This window comes from Amphiprion ocellaris, chromosome 24 (genome assembly GCF_022539595.1).
Source record: "Amphiprion ocellaris isolate individual 3 ecotype Okinawa chromosome 24, ASM2253959v1, whole genome shotgun sequence".
NCBI lineage: Eukaryota > Metazoa > Chordata > Actinopteri > Pomacentridae > Amphiprion > Amphiprion ocellaris.
In genome coordinates, this window is record NC_072789.1 from 7,800,519 (window position 1) to 7,817,045 (window position 16,527).

The window sequence follows — 16,527 nt, forward strand, 5'->3', positions numbered from 1 at the left end:
GTCTGTTTGAGCCAGCAATTAGAACAATTTCACCTTCTGGCACTTTCTTTCAGCACAGCGTTACTGGCTGTCACATGGGCTGCCTACTGAGTTCCGTTACTGTATTCTGAATTGTTCTGTTCTTTCTTCCTCATGTTTTTGTGTATATGTCAATACACAAGATAAAACACAAGGAAGTACATACTCATATATCACACCTGTGCTTTCCGAAAACACCTTTTGTGCTTTGTCTGTTCTCCATCTGTGTATCTTTCTATCTGTCAGTTGACCTGAATGGAAAGTTCACACTGTTAATCAACCAAAAATCCACACGTCTTGGCATCAGGGTGCAGCGTTTTTCTTCTAAAAGCTGCTTTTGTACCAGCTGCTTTGTTTTTTGAAGGTTCCTTTCAGTTGTAAAGGAAGCCACTGAGCTGTGATAGGCCTGGAAAAGATAATTTTCTTCAGACAAGGTGTTCACTCACTTGAAATAGGTAAAATTAGCTCAATTAATTAGCTTCGCTCACTTTTGGTTCCATTATGAGAGTCGATTGAAATATCTTTTGACATCTGCAAGAAAGCCATTCACAGTTTGAATGAAATAACAAATATAACTGGTTATGTATAAACTCTTTACAACTTTCTACTAACATCTCACTGTCATAACTTCATCTTTACTACTGTACTTCTCTCATATACATGTATCACAGGGTTGTTGACAGTGCAACCAAACAAACTATTAACTTGCCTTTTTCCATCACGTCATGACTAACTGTGACTCAGCATGCAATGTTTTCTGCACAACAGCAGTGGTAGAAAATGTTTGGATTACGTTAGCGGTTAAGTTAATACAGCTGTAGCCCTCCTGCTTTATAACTAGGGGCTAGAATTCTAAGTTGCTATAATTGAAATGCGTTGTGATGTGTTATTCATATTCTAATATCATTTCAGTTCATACAAGCGTATTTTAAATCACATACTACACTAAGATCATGTTTCTAGTTCTATTATTTTGCTTTAACTTCGTAGAATATTGTTATATTGTTGTACTTTATGAGTGGTGATGAGTGTGGTAATGCACATGAGGAGGAACCAGTGTGGTATTTATTTGAAAGAGCATCAAGTGAGTAATGAACTGGAATGAGATGTTTTTGGATTACCTGCTGTGATTTAATATGCAAATTAATATTCAAATAAGCCCCTGCCTTAAGTGTGAGCACATTAGGCTAATGTTTTTTTTGTTGGAAAACAAGTCAAAACAAGATACTCCACAACAAATCTGATGAAGATTTATAAGAGTGAATGGTGGGTTAATATCAGTGAGATAAAACAGTAATGAGGGTTCATGTACTTGCATCGTTGCCCATGAATTCTGTTCATAGTTAGGGAATTGAAAGAGATTGATGCCACTAAAAATTCAAATATAAAAGTATAGATATTGAGTTGATAGTGTTGTAAAATAATGACCATAAATACTACAGCAAATAGAGCTTTAATTCCATGTTTGCTTTCGGGATTATAATTTTGTTATCCCGGAACCTTTGGATAATCTAACAGTCAACAAAGGAACAATGAAAGTGTTGGCTGCATGGCTGGAGATTGAAAGATAAATGTGCGACACGGCTACAATTCATTCCACTGCATTTTAATCTGCTTTGAGTGATTCTGCGACACAGTCGTGCCCAGCTGCTTGTGGCTGTTACCCACACATTTGTCTTGGCGTCCTGTTGGCTCACAGTGGTTCCTGATTCTCTAAGTCACGTGATATTTAGAAAGACAGTAGCTGAACTCCTTTACCCCTTTTCTGCACACATACATGTTTTCCCTCTTGATGCAGACGCTCATTGTGAGTCCTTTGCATCTGCATCGTCTCCAGTGTAAGAATGATACATCCTGTTAAAGGTCCAGACAGATGAGGAATTTTGGAGCTCACTGACTAGACCTTATTGATTTTCTCTGCCTCTCTCTCTCTTCCTCCAGACCTCCTAAATGGAGCCCAGGAGAAGTGCGAGCTGCCGCCTTTGGATGGTTTCCCTCACTGCGAGGACAAGCTCAAGGTGAATCACACATGCGAGCACGTATAAAAACAAGCCTCTCCACCTCACTCTCGCTGCATGTCTTTCACACAGTTTTATCCCCGTGAATGGGTTGTTTCAAATATGTAAAAGAACTGGGGAGGTAGCCTGAGTTTGGAAAAGAGTACTGCCTGCAGCAATGACACTGCAACCGCATGCCCACACATTTTGACTGACAAATGATCTTGTGGGAAGTGCAAGCGCAAACACAGAAAATGTTTAGTGTTTGAGCATCGGGGGTGCAGCTTGTACACAGATAGGTGGCATATTGTGTTGATGTACTATGCAGGAGTTTGTCAGGCCGTTGTGTGAATTGCTGATTTCTAAGTAATGTTAGAGTGTGATTACTAAGGCACCTGTTATCCTCTTAGCATACTGTGAACACAGTAGTTTTGTTATTTCTTAGCAAATAATATTAATAAAAATGTTAATGTAATATTACTATATATATTCTTTGAGTGAGGGTCTAGTCCAGGGGTGTCAAACATGTGGCCCGTGGGCCAAAACTGGCCCTCCAGAGTGTGCAATCCGGTCCGCTGGACGACTTTGTCAAGTATAAAAATTACAGATAAGACATTAACTGCAGATTGTAAATTTGTAAAACTATAAATTTAAAATAATTTCTAGACCATGACAAGTTGTTTTGATTGTTTCTGTCATTTTCTGTCACGCTTTTGTCATTTTTTTGTCTCGTTTGTCTATTTTTTTTGTCACTTTGTAACTTTTTTGTCAATTTTTTTGTCTCTTTTTCGTAGTTACTCGCTTTTGCCGTTTTGTATCTCATTTTTGTTAGATTTTGTCTTGTTTTTCTTGTTTTTTGTCTTTTTTAAAGTAAGGTACTATATCATTCAGTTCCAGCTGAATGATATGCGGGGAGGAGGGGCGGGGGATCCGAATATATTTTGAGATCTGAATATTCGGATCTCAAAATAAATATTCGGATACCACCGTCACGACCGAATATTCAGATATTCGGATATTCGGGTCAAGCCCTACTTTAATTCCTCTCTTATTTACTCTTTCTCTTACATTAAAAGCTTTTTGTTGTTAAGTTATATGTTGAATCACTTCAATATTTGATTATGAAATTATTCAGTATTTGACAGACTATTTACCCAGTTTTCTTCCTCGTTACACATCTAATGTGGCACTGCAGTTGTGGAAGCAAACTCCCATAGAGTCCCATACAACCCGGTTTCCTATAAGCAAGCTGGAAAACCAGATGTCATGCAGGTTTAATTTCACTTTTAGGGACAATAGGGTGCTAGCGACACACAGGCACAGGTGCAAACACACAAATACAACACACACACACACCACACGGCTGTATGCACAATTTCAGTCCAATGTCTTAGCTTTTCTGTGTGTATTCACCGGTGGCCCTGAAGCTGATAGTCTCCTGTCACACACACCATCTGCTCAGCCAGTCCCAAGCCTCCACCGATACTGTCAGCATTTCCAACTGGGCGCAGGGCGATGCCAGAGCTTTCCCTACATGTGCACGAGCACACAAATGTACACACACATCATTTATGGACACACATTCTGCACATGAGCCTGTTTTTTTTTTCTGCTTTAAACAGTTCAGAATTCACTAAGCTGGTTTTCCACAGCCATTTCGGTATCGGCACTCAGTTCTGCACGATCTGACAAATACATTTTCTCTCTTTATAGACCTCTTTTGGTTGTAGTTTCTATGACTTCACCACCCAAACTACTCCCATTCAAGCCCATCTGCCAAGTCCTCCTACTATAAACAGCTTTGAATTGTTGTGTGCTACTCCCTTAGGTTACTACAAGTCAGCATGCAAGATGTACTCCGGCCTATGAAGTGATCCGGATAACTGTCAGTCCACATTTTAGCTCAGTAGCCCTTCTACTCCCACATTAATGACAGTGTCACAGAAATCTGCCCGCCAGATGACATAGAGGCACAGTTTTCTCATCTCAGTTCATATCCAGACTCTTCCTCTGGCCTTGTTTTTCTATGTTCCTTTTTTCTGGAAAATGTGTTAGTGAGGTTAGATCCATTGTAGTCAAGAGTGACATGTTCACATCGATTTATTCCCACATATTCACACAGGAAATCTACTTCACTATTTTTCTGTTTGCCGGGATATGCAGTTCACTGTATAATTTTTACATGTATTACACAAAGGGGACATTGCAAAGCCAATAACTGTCACAATCTTGCTTCTCAAACCGAGGATAGGTGGCTGCTGCTGTACATTATGTGTTACATATTCTCTCACAAGCAGGCCACACACCAACCACAGTTACCGGTAAATTGGCGCACAGGCTCGACTTTTTTGTATTCAGCCAAAGAGCTCTGTTATTAGAAAGAAAATGACAGTTGTTAGGTTGTCAGTGTGAATGCTGGAGTAGAATTGAATAACAGCTGCTGATAAAATACATCAGACTGCTATTAAGACTCAGCAGGCTCGTAGGCAGTATATTTTCTGGATATTGGAGCTTGGGTGAGTTAGTACGTGGACTTCTTCTAATCTTGCCCTCTATTTCTGTTTCTTAGTGGATGAAGGAGATGTGGCGCTCAGATTCCTGCTATTCTAACTATGGGGTGGATGGATCCACCTGCTCCTTCTTCATTTACCTCAGCGAGGTGAGTCGTGGGTATGTGTGGGTGTGTGTTTTAATTGTAAATGTGTATTTGAGGGCTGAATGATGATGGCAGCATTAAAAAACACTTCACACATGGAAAAAAATCAACAGGGATTACATTTAAGTATAGATCTGGTTAACCATGTAAGACTCAAATATAGAAAAAAATGAGCAAAAAAGTAACTAAAAATGAAACTGAAAATAATATATACAACATTTTTGTTTTATTAAATTTTTTTCCTAATTTTTATCTAGATTTAGAATAAGAATCAAAATAATAATAATAATAATAAAGACATAAGCTGAAGTAATTTACAGGGTTAAGACTTTTTTTGCTGATTAGTGACTGTCCTAAATTGTTAGATTGAGATATGGACTTTAAATAGTTTTATTTGTTGACGTAAAGTTTTAAATGTTACATGCAGAAGTGTAATGCTGTCAGACTGCATTTCTTTTCTGAGTAAGGAGGTGGAAAATTCAATTTGTATAATCCGTTTTAGATGTATGTACGTGGTTTAAAATGCCAGAAGTTTCAATCATCACCAGAATGCATGTCAAGCAAGAGATCCAATAAAGAACACGTGGTTGGAGTTGTTGTGTTGACATTTAGGATGCGTTGATTGATGTCAACTCATGCATTCAGCAACATTCAAGAAAGCATTCCACCTTAAAAGTAGCAGGTGGCTGCCAACATAATGACATTTTTTTGTCTGTATGTTAACTAGTGAGGATGAAAAACAGCAAAATATCCTTCTATTTTTTGAAACAGCTAAAAAGGTAATTTAAAAAAAAGCTTATTTGAGATCCGCATTTGTTCCTGTTTAGGTCGTTAATCTCTGTTACTAGTCTGTCAGTTCATTTCCTGCCATGTAAAAGCCATTTTACTGAAAACAAGATATTAAGATGATATATGATATTAAGTTATTTTTTGTATATACATTCATTGCAACATGATGACTTTATGAAGCATTCATGAAGTCAATCTAACATTTGATCATGTGGTCAGTTTTAGTTGACTAATGTATGTAAACTGAAGAAGAAACAGCAGTTCAGTTCCTTAGAAATGACAACTAACTTCACAAACAACTACTCCTCTGGTTACATGGAGAGGTTTTGCATTCAAATGTTGTGCATAATTTAACCAGATTTCTGTAAGATGTGCAAAGGAAAATGCAAATGAATCCACTAATACTCGGCTAAACTGCCTTTAAACAATTAAACAGAACGAGGACGCAGCAACATGAGTGCATGGTTTTTCCTGCATAGAGCTTTTTTGCTTGTTAGCCGGCGCCAAATGAAAATCACCTGCACCAGGATGATAACAATTGAGAATAAAACTAGCTGTTCAAATCCTCTCCAAATTGTTTAATAGAAATTTATGAAAATGCTGTTTGAACAAGCAGAATATCAACCCAAATATGTTATCTTTGACCTCCAGCAGTCAATTCCTCTCTCATTCACAGTGCTTATTTGACATGAGGCTGGTTAGTTTGCCTGCAAAACCAACAGGAAAATGCAGATATTTGTGAAAAAAAGACAAAAACTATGCATACTGTCATGCGTAACCCTCCCTCAAAGGCCCATTCAGAGCCAGGAAAAGCCCCTAGAGTGCCAGGCAAATGCCAGACTTGATGAAAATGTGGCATTTCTAAATATTTCATGCATGCATTTGAGGGATGTTATATTCTCCCCATCGGTCTATAAACACTCAAACTCCACAATATTGTTTCCACGTTGTCAAACATTAAAAACAAGCAAGAGCAAACTCCAACAAACAGCTACAGCCCTGAGAAATGAACGCTTCCTGTAATCTGAGAGTGATCACATAAGGATGAAGTGCTAAAAATGAGAGCAAAGGAGAGAGGTAAAGGGGATTTCATTTTTTATGAGAGCAAATTAGAGTGCGTTGAAGAGGACAGTGTGGGAGAAAGAGGAGATGATTCAGTGGGAAGGGAGGGGAGGAGCGCCGTAGTGTGAGGCGCTTTTTCAAGGGATGAGTTTTCAGCCTACAAGGGAAGATGTGGAATGACTTTGCTTCTCTGCCTCAGTCTCTACACATCCAGAGAAAAAGCTGCCAGACCATCATGGCGGGATCATTCATTATTTACGAGCACTAACATATAGAAGCTTGTGTCCCTTCAAGGCACACTTTTAGACCTTGAATTTTGTATGATTTATCTCTGCCAAATGGCCACATATTTATTCTCTAGTAATGAAATTAATCTTGGTGTTAAATCTAATTAAAGTCTGATGTAAAATGTTATTAAGCTGAGGAATGGATTTTAATATTTGCCTTTGAGAGTCTCTGCAGTTGCTTTTATTCTTCACTGAATTACAATCCAAACAAAAATGGAATCTGATAATGATTTACATATTTCCCAACGACTTCTGAATGCAAAAATGTACGCTAATAAAAAACTGATTTACAAACTGCTTTGCACTTTTTAAACATTACAAAAAGCACCTCTACTTCTCATATTTCAAATGTGATGTGTCATTTCTAAGATCCTCCATAGATCATAGCAGTTAATTGCTTTTCATCCCTCTTTGTCTTTTCTGTCTCAAATTGTTTCATCAACTGCTGATTCAAGGGGGAGTGGTGGAGAGCTCTTCCTTGGTAATTTTGTTATGTTTATTTTTAGAAAACATGGCTAATGGAAAAATTTTTTTTCAGAAAAGTAAGATTTCAATCATAGCTCCAACTCTGGAAAGGTCAGTGTCCTGTTATGAATATTACATATGAGCTGAAAGCTTTGCAGTCAACAAGGAAGGAACCCAGAAAGCCTGGCCTGCTCTGTATGGAAATAGAAGTGAAATGGACAACAGTGAAATCCATTAGGGGGAGAGAAGCCTCTTCAGTCCTGCTCTCAGTTCACAGAAGCAGGACACAAACAGAAATATTTGCTATGAAAAAAAACAAAGAAATCAAAACAGATGTATCTACTCTCTCTTTCCGTCGAGTTCTCCTAATCTAACAGCCTTCAGCCTCCCCTCCTGGTCATGTGATCTCAGCGTTGCCATGGCAATATGCATGTATTTTCCATCTCAAAGACAGCTGCGATGGGTCTCTCGATCCATCTTAGCCCGTCCGTTAAGAGCACACATAGAGGCTCAAGCTCAAATACACACCCATGTATAATTCATACGAGTCGACCACCGCATTAACCTTGCGAGGGGGGCAAACCAGAGAGGGCAACACGTCGTGATGGATGTCAGCGGTAGAAGGTCGAGGCTCAAGTAGCGTGAAGTGTGTGTTGTGGTTCCAGAAGGGGAATAAACACACGTACAGAAAAAAATGTATTCGCTTATTGCTGAGATAAGCAACCCATCACTTCCCCATAACCTTCTGTATGATCAAATACCAATCAGAATTGTTAAAAAGGGAAGGAACTGCTGAGGCAGAAGTAGCGGAGAGAGGAACTGATTTGCATCAGATGTAATCACAATGAGATGAGTCCAAAGTGTCTGCAGAGTCAAAGTGCATGCAGGTGTGTCCTAACTTCTATCCTGCGTGGCCATTTACACTAATAGAGGCCTCGGCAAACAGAGGAAAGATGTGTTCTGGATTCGAAATCGCCACAGAGCCTTTCCCCCTTAGAGTATGCGGAGTAATAAGACAGGAAATATGCAGAAGATCCGTTTAATGCCTTGTAAGTCAGAGGAAGCATTTTCAAAGCAGTCCTTCTATAGCTAGCCAATGCAAAGACATTAAGATGCACCATCAGGCGTATATGATCTTGTGAGGACTCGGGCAGCTGTGTTTTGATATTCAGTGTTCCAAGTTCAGCAGCAGAAAACAACAGCTGGGCTCATTTACATCTGCAGTTCTTTGTAAATACACTGTTTAACTGAATAATCATGCAGATGAATAAAAGAAAACACACTAAATGCTCATAAATGGACATTTGTGTGTGTCTGTATGTTCTCAGGTGCTTTGTTGTGTTTATGTGTTTTTGTCATTAGGAGCTGCTGAAAGATGAAAATGCAGCGAACTAAACAGATGTTCTGTTTGATAGGTGGAGAACTGGTGTCCTCGTCTGCCCTGGAGGACGAAGAGCCTGAGTGACGAAACGGACCGGAGGGGGCAGGTAAGCAACACAGCTCCTGTTAACAGTAAACTCAAAACACAACGGGTGCTTTAAAGCACTTCACCACCACAGCTGCTCTTTCAAGATGAGCCTTTTGAGAGCTCTCACATCACAAGGCGTTGCTTGTGCCAAGATAGTTAATGGTGTACTCACACTACTGTTAAAAAACACACTTTTGTTTTTGCTGAAACAGGTGTGATTGATGGTAACTACTTGTAGTTGCTGCTGTGATATAACTGTATCCACTGTAAGTCTGCGTGAACACTCGAGGAATTGGACAAAATTGCAAGGTCGCGCAGAATTCGTGGAGATTGGTTGAATTCGCGTGAATTGGTGCCATCGCAACATCACGAATTCCTGGAGGGACTGACTTATCCACAAAAGAAGTCTGCCTGATAGAACGTCACTTGGTCCCGTTTGAAGGTTCTGGATACACTGAGTTTAATGAAACTTTGTTTACGAGACACAGAGTTTGTTGACATGCAGGCTGTACAGCAAAATTAGCAATGAAAAGGAAATAAAAGGAAAATTTGATTGCTAAAACGAAATACAACATCAGTGGATGGGCTGCACAGTTGAAGGAACATTACTAACGGTTATGATTTCTGGCTTCCCACAAGGAAGTGAGTGTAATCGATTGTGATAGTGATGGTTAAAACGCTCCGCTCACAGAAAGCAGTCCATGTTGATGAAATTACCTGTTTTATCTTGAGTACATCTGACTTTACAACTCTGTTTTTAACTGTTGCTTTCACACCTGTGTAGTGGAGAGTAGAGGCTTCTCTATGCACGGCTAACCAGCTAGCTTCTACTGCACATGAGGCATTTATGGAACACTGGTATACTTATCTATTGCTGAGCAGATATTCAGCCAGTGGGAATTTTAGACGCTATTTAATGTATATTTTGCCCCTCGGAGATGCTCTGAAAATATTTTGTCTCTTGAATCACTGAATAATCATGATAAATTGGCTCATTTTGATCTCAGTGTTGATTAAAACAATTGTGATAATCATTTTGGCCAAAATCTGGCAGCCCTTAGCGAGCTGTATGGAAATAATTCAGCTCCAGAAAAGATAAGGGAAACTGATTCTCTGTCAGCAATGCCTTAAAATTGTTGCCTCCACATGAGGGAACACATCTAATTTGTTTTAGCATATACCACAACAAGTCTCTCTATGGCAAGGGAAAGCCCAGATTTGAATGGCACCCAAGCAGAAAAACTATGTCAGACAGATTTGCCACTGATACACCAAAGAGAATTTTATTTCCTCTGCAGATGCACTCCACTACAAAATCACTTCAGTCATTCTGGAAATACTAATTCTTTCTAAATTATGGAGTCATCTGGGAAAAAAATAGAATTTGTAGCATTTTTAGCAGATTTGTACTCCACACTACAGAACAATACATACTTTAAATGAGCAAAGCAACAAGCAGTTTACACTGTAGCCTGTATGATGATATGTCAAAACAAGGCAGCAAATGAACAAACGGACTGAGCCAAAGTCAACATGCCTCGATAGCATAAAAGAGTTGAGCTCATCTCATAGACCAAAGCCGGAGTGACGGGACCTTGGGACAAATCTGGAATAATGATCTTCTATCCCTGCCAGTGCGGCGGCTCACTCAAATCCCACTTAGAGCGCTTCTCTGGGCCGGCAGGCTTGTGCACAGTCCACAGTATCACGAAAAACCGCACCGCCTTCCCTCTGCTGCGGGTGAATCAATATTAAGCACTCTTCATCCCCCCTCTTGGATGCATCAACAGCACTGAGCCCTCCGCGGTGGGGAGATGCCATTTGACAGGCTTTGGAGATTTTAATTCAGGCCCAGATTTTAATAGGTTCAGTCTGCGGAAGCGATTTCCTGTCGTGATGAGGGATGCTAATGCCCTGCAACAGCCTTGTTTCAGCCACCTTAGCAGCTGGTAATGGCACTGTGGTTTCTCCTTTGCTCTCTTTCTCACACCAGCTCTGTTTCATTTACTGCTTCTCTTTTCAGGCCGTTCATAAAAATATCTGAAACGCACAGCTGAGAAGTCGTACCGTTTTCACCCTGTAACGCTCCGTGTCGTATTCCGGTGAGGCAGGTTTATATAACAGTGCGATGAGGTTCAACAGATTTCGTGACTGTGGTCGGCAGTGGCTCCACTTTCAGTTCCGTGTTTTGTACATTAGTTTGATTTCCAGTCAGTCAGCACTCTAATGACACACGAACGGATTAGCACAACGTTTCACAGCATGATTTGTTTTATTTAACATAACATAGACTACATAGAATCAAGCATTAGTAGAATGTCTCTAGAAATCTCCTATCATTTGAAATTTGACCTCCAAATCTTAATTTTGGATCTCTAAAGCCTGTCTGTTAGCATTTCTTTTCCTTCTTCTTTCCTTTGCTTTTGCTCTCATCTTTTGTCTTTTCCTTTCCTTTCCTTTTTCCTTTCATTTCATTTCCTTTCCTTTCCTTGTCTCCTCTCTTTCATTTTCTTTTATTCCTTTGTTGGGTCATCTCTTTTCCTGTTCTTTTTTCCTTTCCTTTCCTTTCCTTTCCTTTCCTTTCCTTTCCTTTCCTTTCCTTTCCTTTCCTTTCCTTTCCTTTCCTTTCCTTTCCTTTCCTTTGCCTCCTTCTCTCTTCTTTCTGTTTCATTTTTTGCCTTTCCTTTGTGATATTCTCTTTTCCTTTTATTTCTTCTCCATTATTTCCTTTCTGCTCCTACATAAAGCCTTTTTTTAAAAAATAAATGAGCTAATAAACTCGTCACCGATGTATTCACCCCATTCAGACTACGCAGCCAAAACTCACATTTGCTTGTAACATGGAGGACTTGGCGCTGTGAGTGCTTTAGTATTTGTTTCTGTCACTATAAATACTGGATGGCGCTTTGTGAATTCAGTATATATATTTTTCTGTGTAAATTTACACTCCTCAGACTTCTGAAACATGTCCTCCGTATATTATTTCCTCTGCAGATGTCTCTGACAGTTTACGATGGTTACTGTCACCGAAAAAGAATCACTTGAATTGGACACATTCAACACAGAGAGATTGACAAGTGCAGCACATCAAAGCCCATATTCAACATTCATTCATCCACTCATCCATCTGCAGCCCAGCTATGCTTTCCTTTCCCTATCCATTTAATCCATCTGCCAATCTAGAGCTGTAAGATATGAGATTTAGTCAGCGTGGATAAACCTTTTAATCGTAACCATGCAGTGTTTGCCTTGAGCGGGGGCTCTTTGTGGTGTTAGTGGAGCTCTTACAGAAGAATCTCACTCCAAGAAAATGGCCCTTTGGCAGTTTGGAAGTCAATATTGCAACTCTGAATTAGATTAGATCAAAAATTTAAAGATTGCTTTGGGTTTGTGTCATGGAAGCTGCAGAGAGAAAGATAAAATCAGCTGCAAAGAAAGTATGTACGATAATACAGCAGTCAACAGGGGAACAAATGTTGAAAGAAACTGTCATGCTCAATGAATACTGGAACTGATACGCGTTCAGCAAAGCATATCACAGACAGAGAACATATTGTGAGGAGTTTTAAAAGACTATGCTTCCCCAAATGATCACTCTAAACTTGTTAAAATTATGAAAGTAGAGCTTAGACTTACAACTCTGGGACACTTTGATCCACATCCCAGGTGTATAAGACCTTTGTTATCTGAGTTCTGGTCTCCCAGAAATCTGCTTTTTCTTTACCTGACATGGTTTGAGCCAGTAGGCCCCGTGGCTTAAGCTTGATTTATACAGTACTGGTTATCTACAGTTTCATTTTGCTGACGATTTTATCCAAAGCGACGTATATCTGAGAGTAGAAACAACACAAGCAAGGATCTAGTCAGGAGAAAACAACCTGGATAAGTGTCATGTGAAATCTAGGATGTGCATCTTCCATTGAATGTAACTGCATGTTTTGGAAACAGACCACAACAACTGTCCTTGTTCTGTTTGGTAGTAACATGCTGTGTTTTGCATGTGTAATATTCTGTAATTGTATCTCTCTTGCTCATAATACATGAGCCAGTGTAGTCATGTGCTGCTTTCTTGTTTTCATAGCTCTGTGTTGCAATAATTTAGGCAAAAATAACTATTATTCATTGTTGTTTAGCTTCAATGTCCAACATGATCTGCATGACATACATGAAGAAACTCACCAGAGCAGCATAGAAACCCCACTTGCTGCTTGCTGGTGTTTTGTTGCTGTAATTGCAGAGTGATTGTAGACTATGGAGTACATTTAGCACAGCAGTATTAATGACCCCCTATAGAATCTGGGCTAACAGGATGTAAACTGTGGCTACCCTGAACATATAACATGTTGACCATTCATGAAGCAAATGCTACACTTCCATTATAATCAATGAAAGGTGCATCAGCAGTGCAACGACAACAAGAAAATCCGAAAAACTTGATCAATCTTCTATTTGTATTTTTAATGCAAAGTGTGTTTGGCTCTTTTACAAAGAAATGGGTCATAAAATGTGTTTTTCTTATATTTTTGTAATAAAATTACTGGTCTTCTGGAGTCTTGGTCACCTTCTATGCATTTTACTTAATGGTAACAGCGTGCGGTTGCATAGTAACTTTATCCCTGACAGAGTCTACTGTAGTCTGTAAATGTTACTTTAGCCATATTGTACAAATTCTTCATAATTTCTATTATGAAGAATCCTAATAGGAACTTTGATTGCAGTTTTGAATTAATTGCTCAGAGCTGAACTGGCCATCTGGTTCACCTGATTGAACTTTTGTTGAGCCCCAGCAAACCACCCACCTGATGCCTCAGTGCCCTCTATTCTGTGAATCCCAATCATTTCAGATTTGTATTCTGTTATTTGAAGAATACAGGATTCACCAGGAAAGTTTCTGTCAGTGTACGCATCTGGGATTTGGTTACTACAAAGCTACAAGTGTAGGTTTGGTAAATGTTTTTGAGAAATCGACGCACATAGAAGAAAACCCACAACAACAACCTCAACATAATGTTACAGCATCTTTAGATGTTCAGATAAACAGCTTAGCCTTCACATTTTCTGCTTAGTTAAAAGAGCATTCGAGAGCATACATTCACTGAACTACATGTGCATATTTGAAAATGTAACATAAGGAACATAATCTGATCTTATTTGCTCATCGACCTCCAGCAGCATATAAACAGAAACTGTGTAAACTGTGTGTGCAGGCGGATATCCGGACCAGCTTCGAGGAGCTTTACCGCAAGATGTCACAACGGGAGGAGTTTCGCTGGATGATGCTGAGGATCAAACGCATGGCCGAGCCGTGGGTCAGCGCCATCCGATCGCTGGCTGCCAAGCAGAACCTGGCCAAGCGGCGGAGGAAGAAGGTGGGCATGACATGAAATGCTCTGGAGAATTTAGGGAAGCAAGCAAGATAGCTCAGATTTAGAATGAGAACCCGCCTCTGTCAGTGTGAGTTCTCTTTCCCTTTATGTCGGTGGAGTTTGTTTTGGTTTCTTTAGGCAGGATCACTGCTCATATTTGCGCTAACCACACAGTTGTTTATGCTAAAGAACCTTTGTTTGTGCTGTCTGAAGCATAAAATTGCCGCTTCCTTTATGCCATGGCAATTTTTTTCAGGAAGGACTGAATAGACACAGTGCTCAGAATAATGGATGAAAAGCTTTTGTGAGCTGGATGTACTGTTGGTGTAATTAGCATATCAGTTGGTGACAGAATACCATGTGAAATGTCTGATGTTATTACTTTAAGCAGCTAACAGACACACAGGGACAGTCTGAGCAGGTAAAAAGAGTGAAACTCTGAATTTGGTTAACTAATAGGGGAGAGAATGCTGCTTTCACAAAAAATCTTAGTTGATTTAGCACAATACTAATTTTTATCTCCCTTAAAGTGAGTAGAAGCAGGAACTTTCTGAAACCAGTTCCCAAAAGCTGTCAGGCTGTTGACATAAACACTCCTCTGACACACAAAAATTCACATTCCTGCACTTATTCACACTTGCAGACCACCCCAATTTTGCTGGGAGAAGAAATGGTGGCGGGAAAGGAGTGACATGGATATTCCATTGTGTACCAAGTTGGTAGCAGCTCCCAGCACTGAATAATGTACTTCACAATTTCCACCGGCCTTGTGAATAATTCACATCACATTCCTATGATACCTTGGTGCCGATGCAAAGCAGCATCTCCTTTAGCAAAGCTGAGAGAAACAGGAAATCTCCTCATCTATACATCTATGTGTGTTTTCTCACCTACCCCTCCTTACTGTTGTGAATCTGTTCAGTCTATAATTAAACAAAAAGCATTTTCTCCTTCTCCCTTTAAAGCCAGTTTTTTCTTTCAGCTGCTAATCTCTTTTGGATATTAATCCGCACATATTAATCCTCCACTGGTGTGCTCTGGCACCGAGGCTGGATGTCAACAATGAAAAAAAAAAAAAAACAGCAAATCGGTCACTTCAAACAAAGTCTGCTGTTACTTTCTGCTCCTGCTGTGGAACACTGTGTTCCCCTCAGCACCTGAAAACCCTCCCGTGTGCTCGCTTGTGTGTGTTGTTCATACTTTACTTGAGTGTTTTTCTCAGTGTGCGCATTGTTCACCTGACAGCTTTTAGACAAAAAGTGGAGCTGCTTCCCCAGTCCCCGACTAGGATAAACATGTTTTGTTTTTTTTTTTACACTCTCCATGTAAAATCTTTTCAGATAGGAATCCAGTGGAGCTCTTTGAATTATTTGTCTGTCACTGTTCTGCAGGGAAATGTCTGCTAGCTGCATCCTGTCTTATATAATACATTCAGTAATACTGAAAAACAGCCACATCTCAAACTATAAATTAAATACTTTGCTACATTAGTCACCAGTGTCACTTATTTCCTCCAACAGATCCTGGTCCACTTGGGTCTGCTGACCAAGGAGTCAGGCTTTAAGATAGCAGAAAATGCCTTCAGCGGTGGCCCACTGGGCGAGTTGGTCCAGTGGAGTGATCTGATAACCACGTTGTACCTGCTGGGCCACGATGTTCGTATTTCAGCCTCCTTGACTGAGCTCAAAGAGTGAGTAGTACTGAGTGTTGCCATAAGTCCAACCTAAATCGACTATAAATTGCTCCTAGTGATGTATTTGGAGAAAGCAGACAACTGTGACTTGTTCTAAGTCGAACTGAAACTGCAGAAAATAATTATAAATGAACAAAAACAGCAATATCAACATACTTTTGTGTGAATAAATTGTTGCAGCTTCTCAGCATATTAACACATCACTTCCTAAAAGCTCCACTGCCAATTAGAGGCACATTACGGTGGTAACCCACAAACCTCATTCCCTTTTCCTCTAATGGCATCTGCCTGATATCAGACAGAACTGTCAACACGTTACACAACATCTCAGTCTCAATGGAAAGTGAAGCCTTATTCTTAGACTTAAATTTAGGAGTAGTAGATGGTAGATGTGAGCTTGTTTTGTTGCTGTTCATCACTGTTAAATATATACATAATGTTGCTTACATCCTGTCATATTAACTGTAAATACTTTGCACTTCGCGGACTAATGGGTTCACACTGAGGTTTCGTACATACTATGATTTTGGCATACTATTGTAGTGGACTAAATATCGTGTTTGTATTAAATTTCTGTTGCACTGTTGGTCGCTTTACTCACTGAAACAGCAAATGTTCAGAAACAAAGACAGCAGAAAAGGTTTTGTAACAAATGCATGAACCAGTTTTTCAGCATCACTCTGAGACAGGGATTTTATGAATATTCTGATGATGTTGTGCAGGTGA

At 39.7% G+C, this 16,527-nt stretch overlaps 1 protein-coding gene across 2 annotated transcripts in view; it reads left to right on the top strand.

Moving 5' to 3' along the window:
* Positions 1-16,527, top strand: part of mgat5 (alpha-1,6-mannosylglycoprotein 6-beta-N-acetylglucosaminyltransferase) — a 101,500-nt gene that overhangs the window by 36,767 nt on the left and 48,206 nt on the right. For both annotated transcript variants that reach the window (XM_023261507.3, XM_023261508.3), the window contains exons 4-8: positions 1,960-2,036; positions 4,585-4,674; positions 8,690-8,761; positions 13,950-14,111; positions 15,629-15,798. In XM_023261507.3, coding sequence (XP_023117275.1) covers positions 1,960-2,036; positions 4,585-4,674; positions 8,690-8,761; positions 13,950-14,111; positions 15,629-15,798 — 571 coding nt within the window. The remainder of the gene's footprint in view (positions 1-1,959; positions 2,037-4,584; positions 4,675-8,689; positions 8,762-13,949; positions 14,112-15,628; positions 15,799-16,527) is intronic.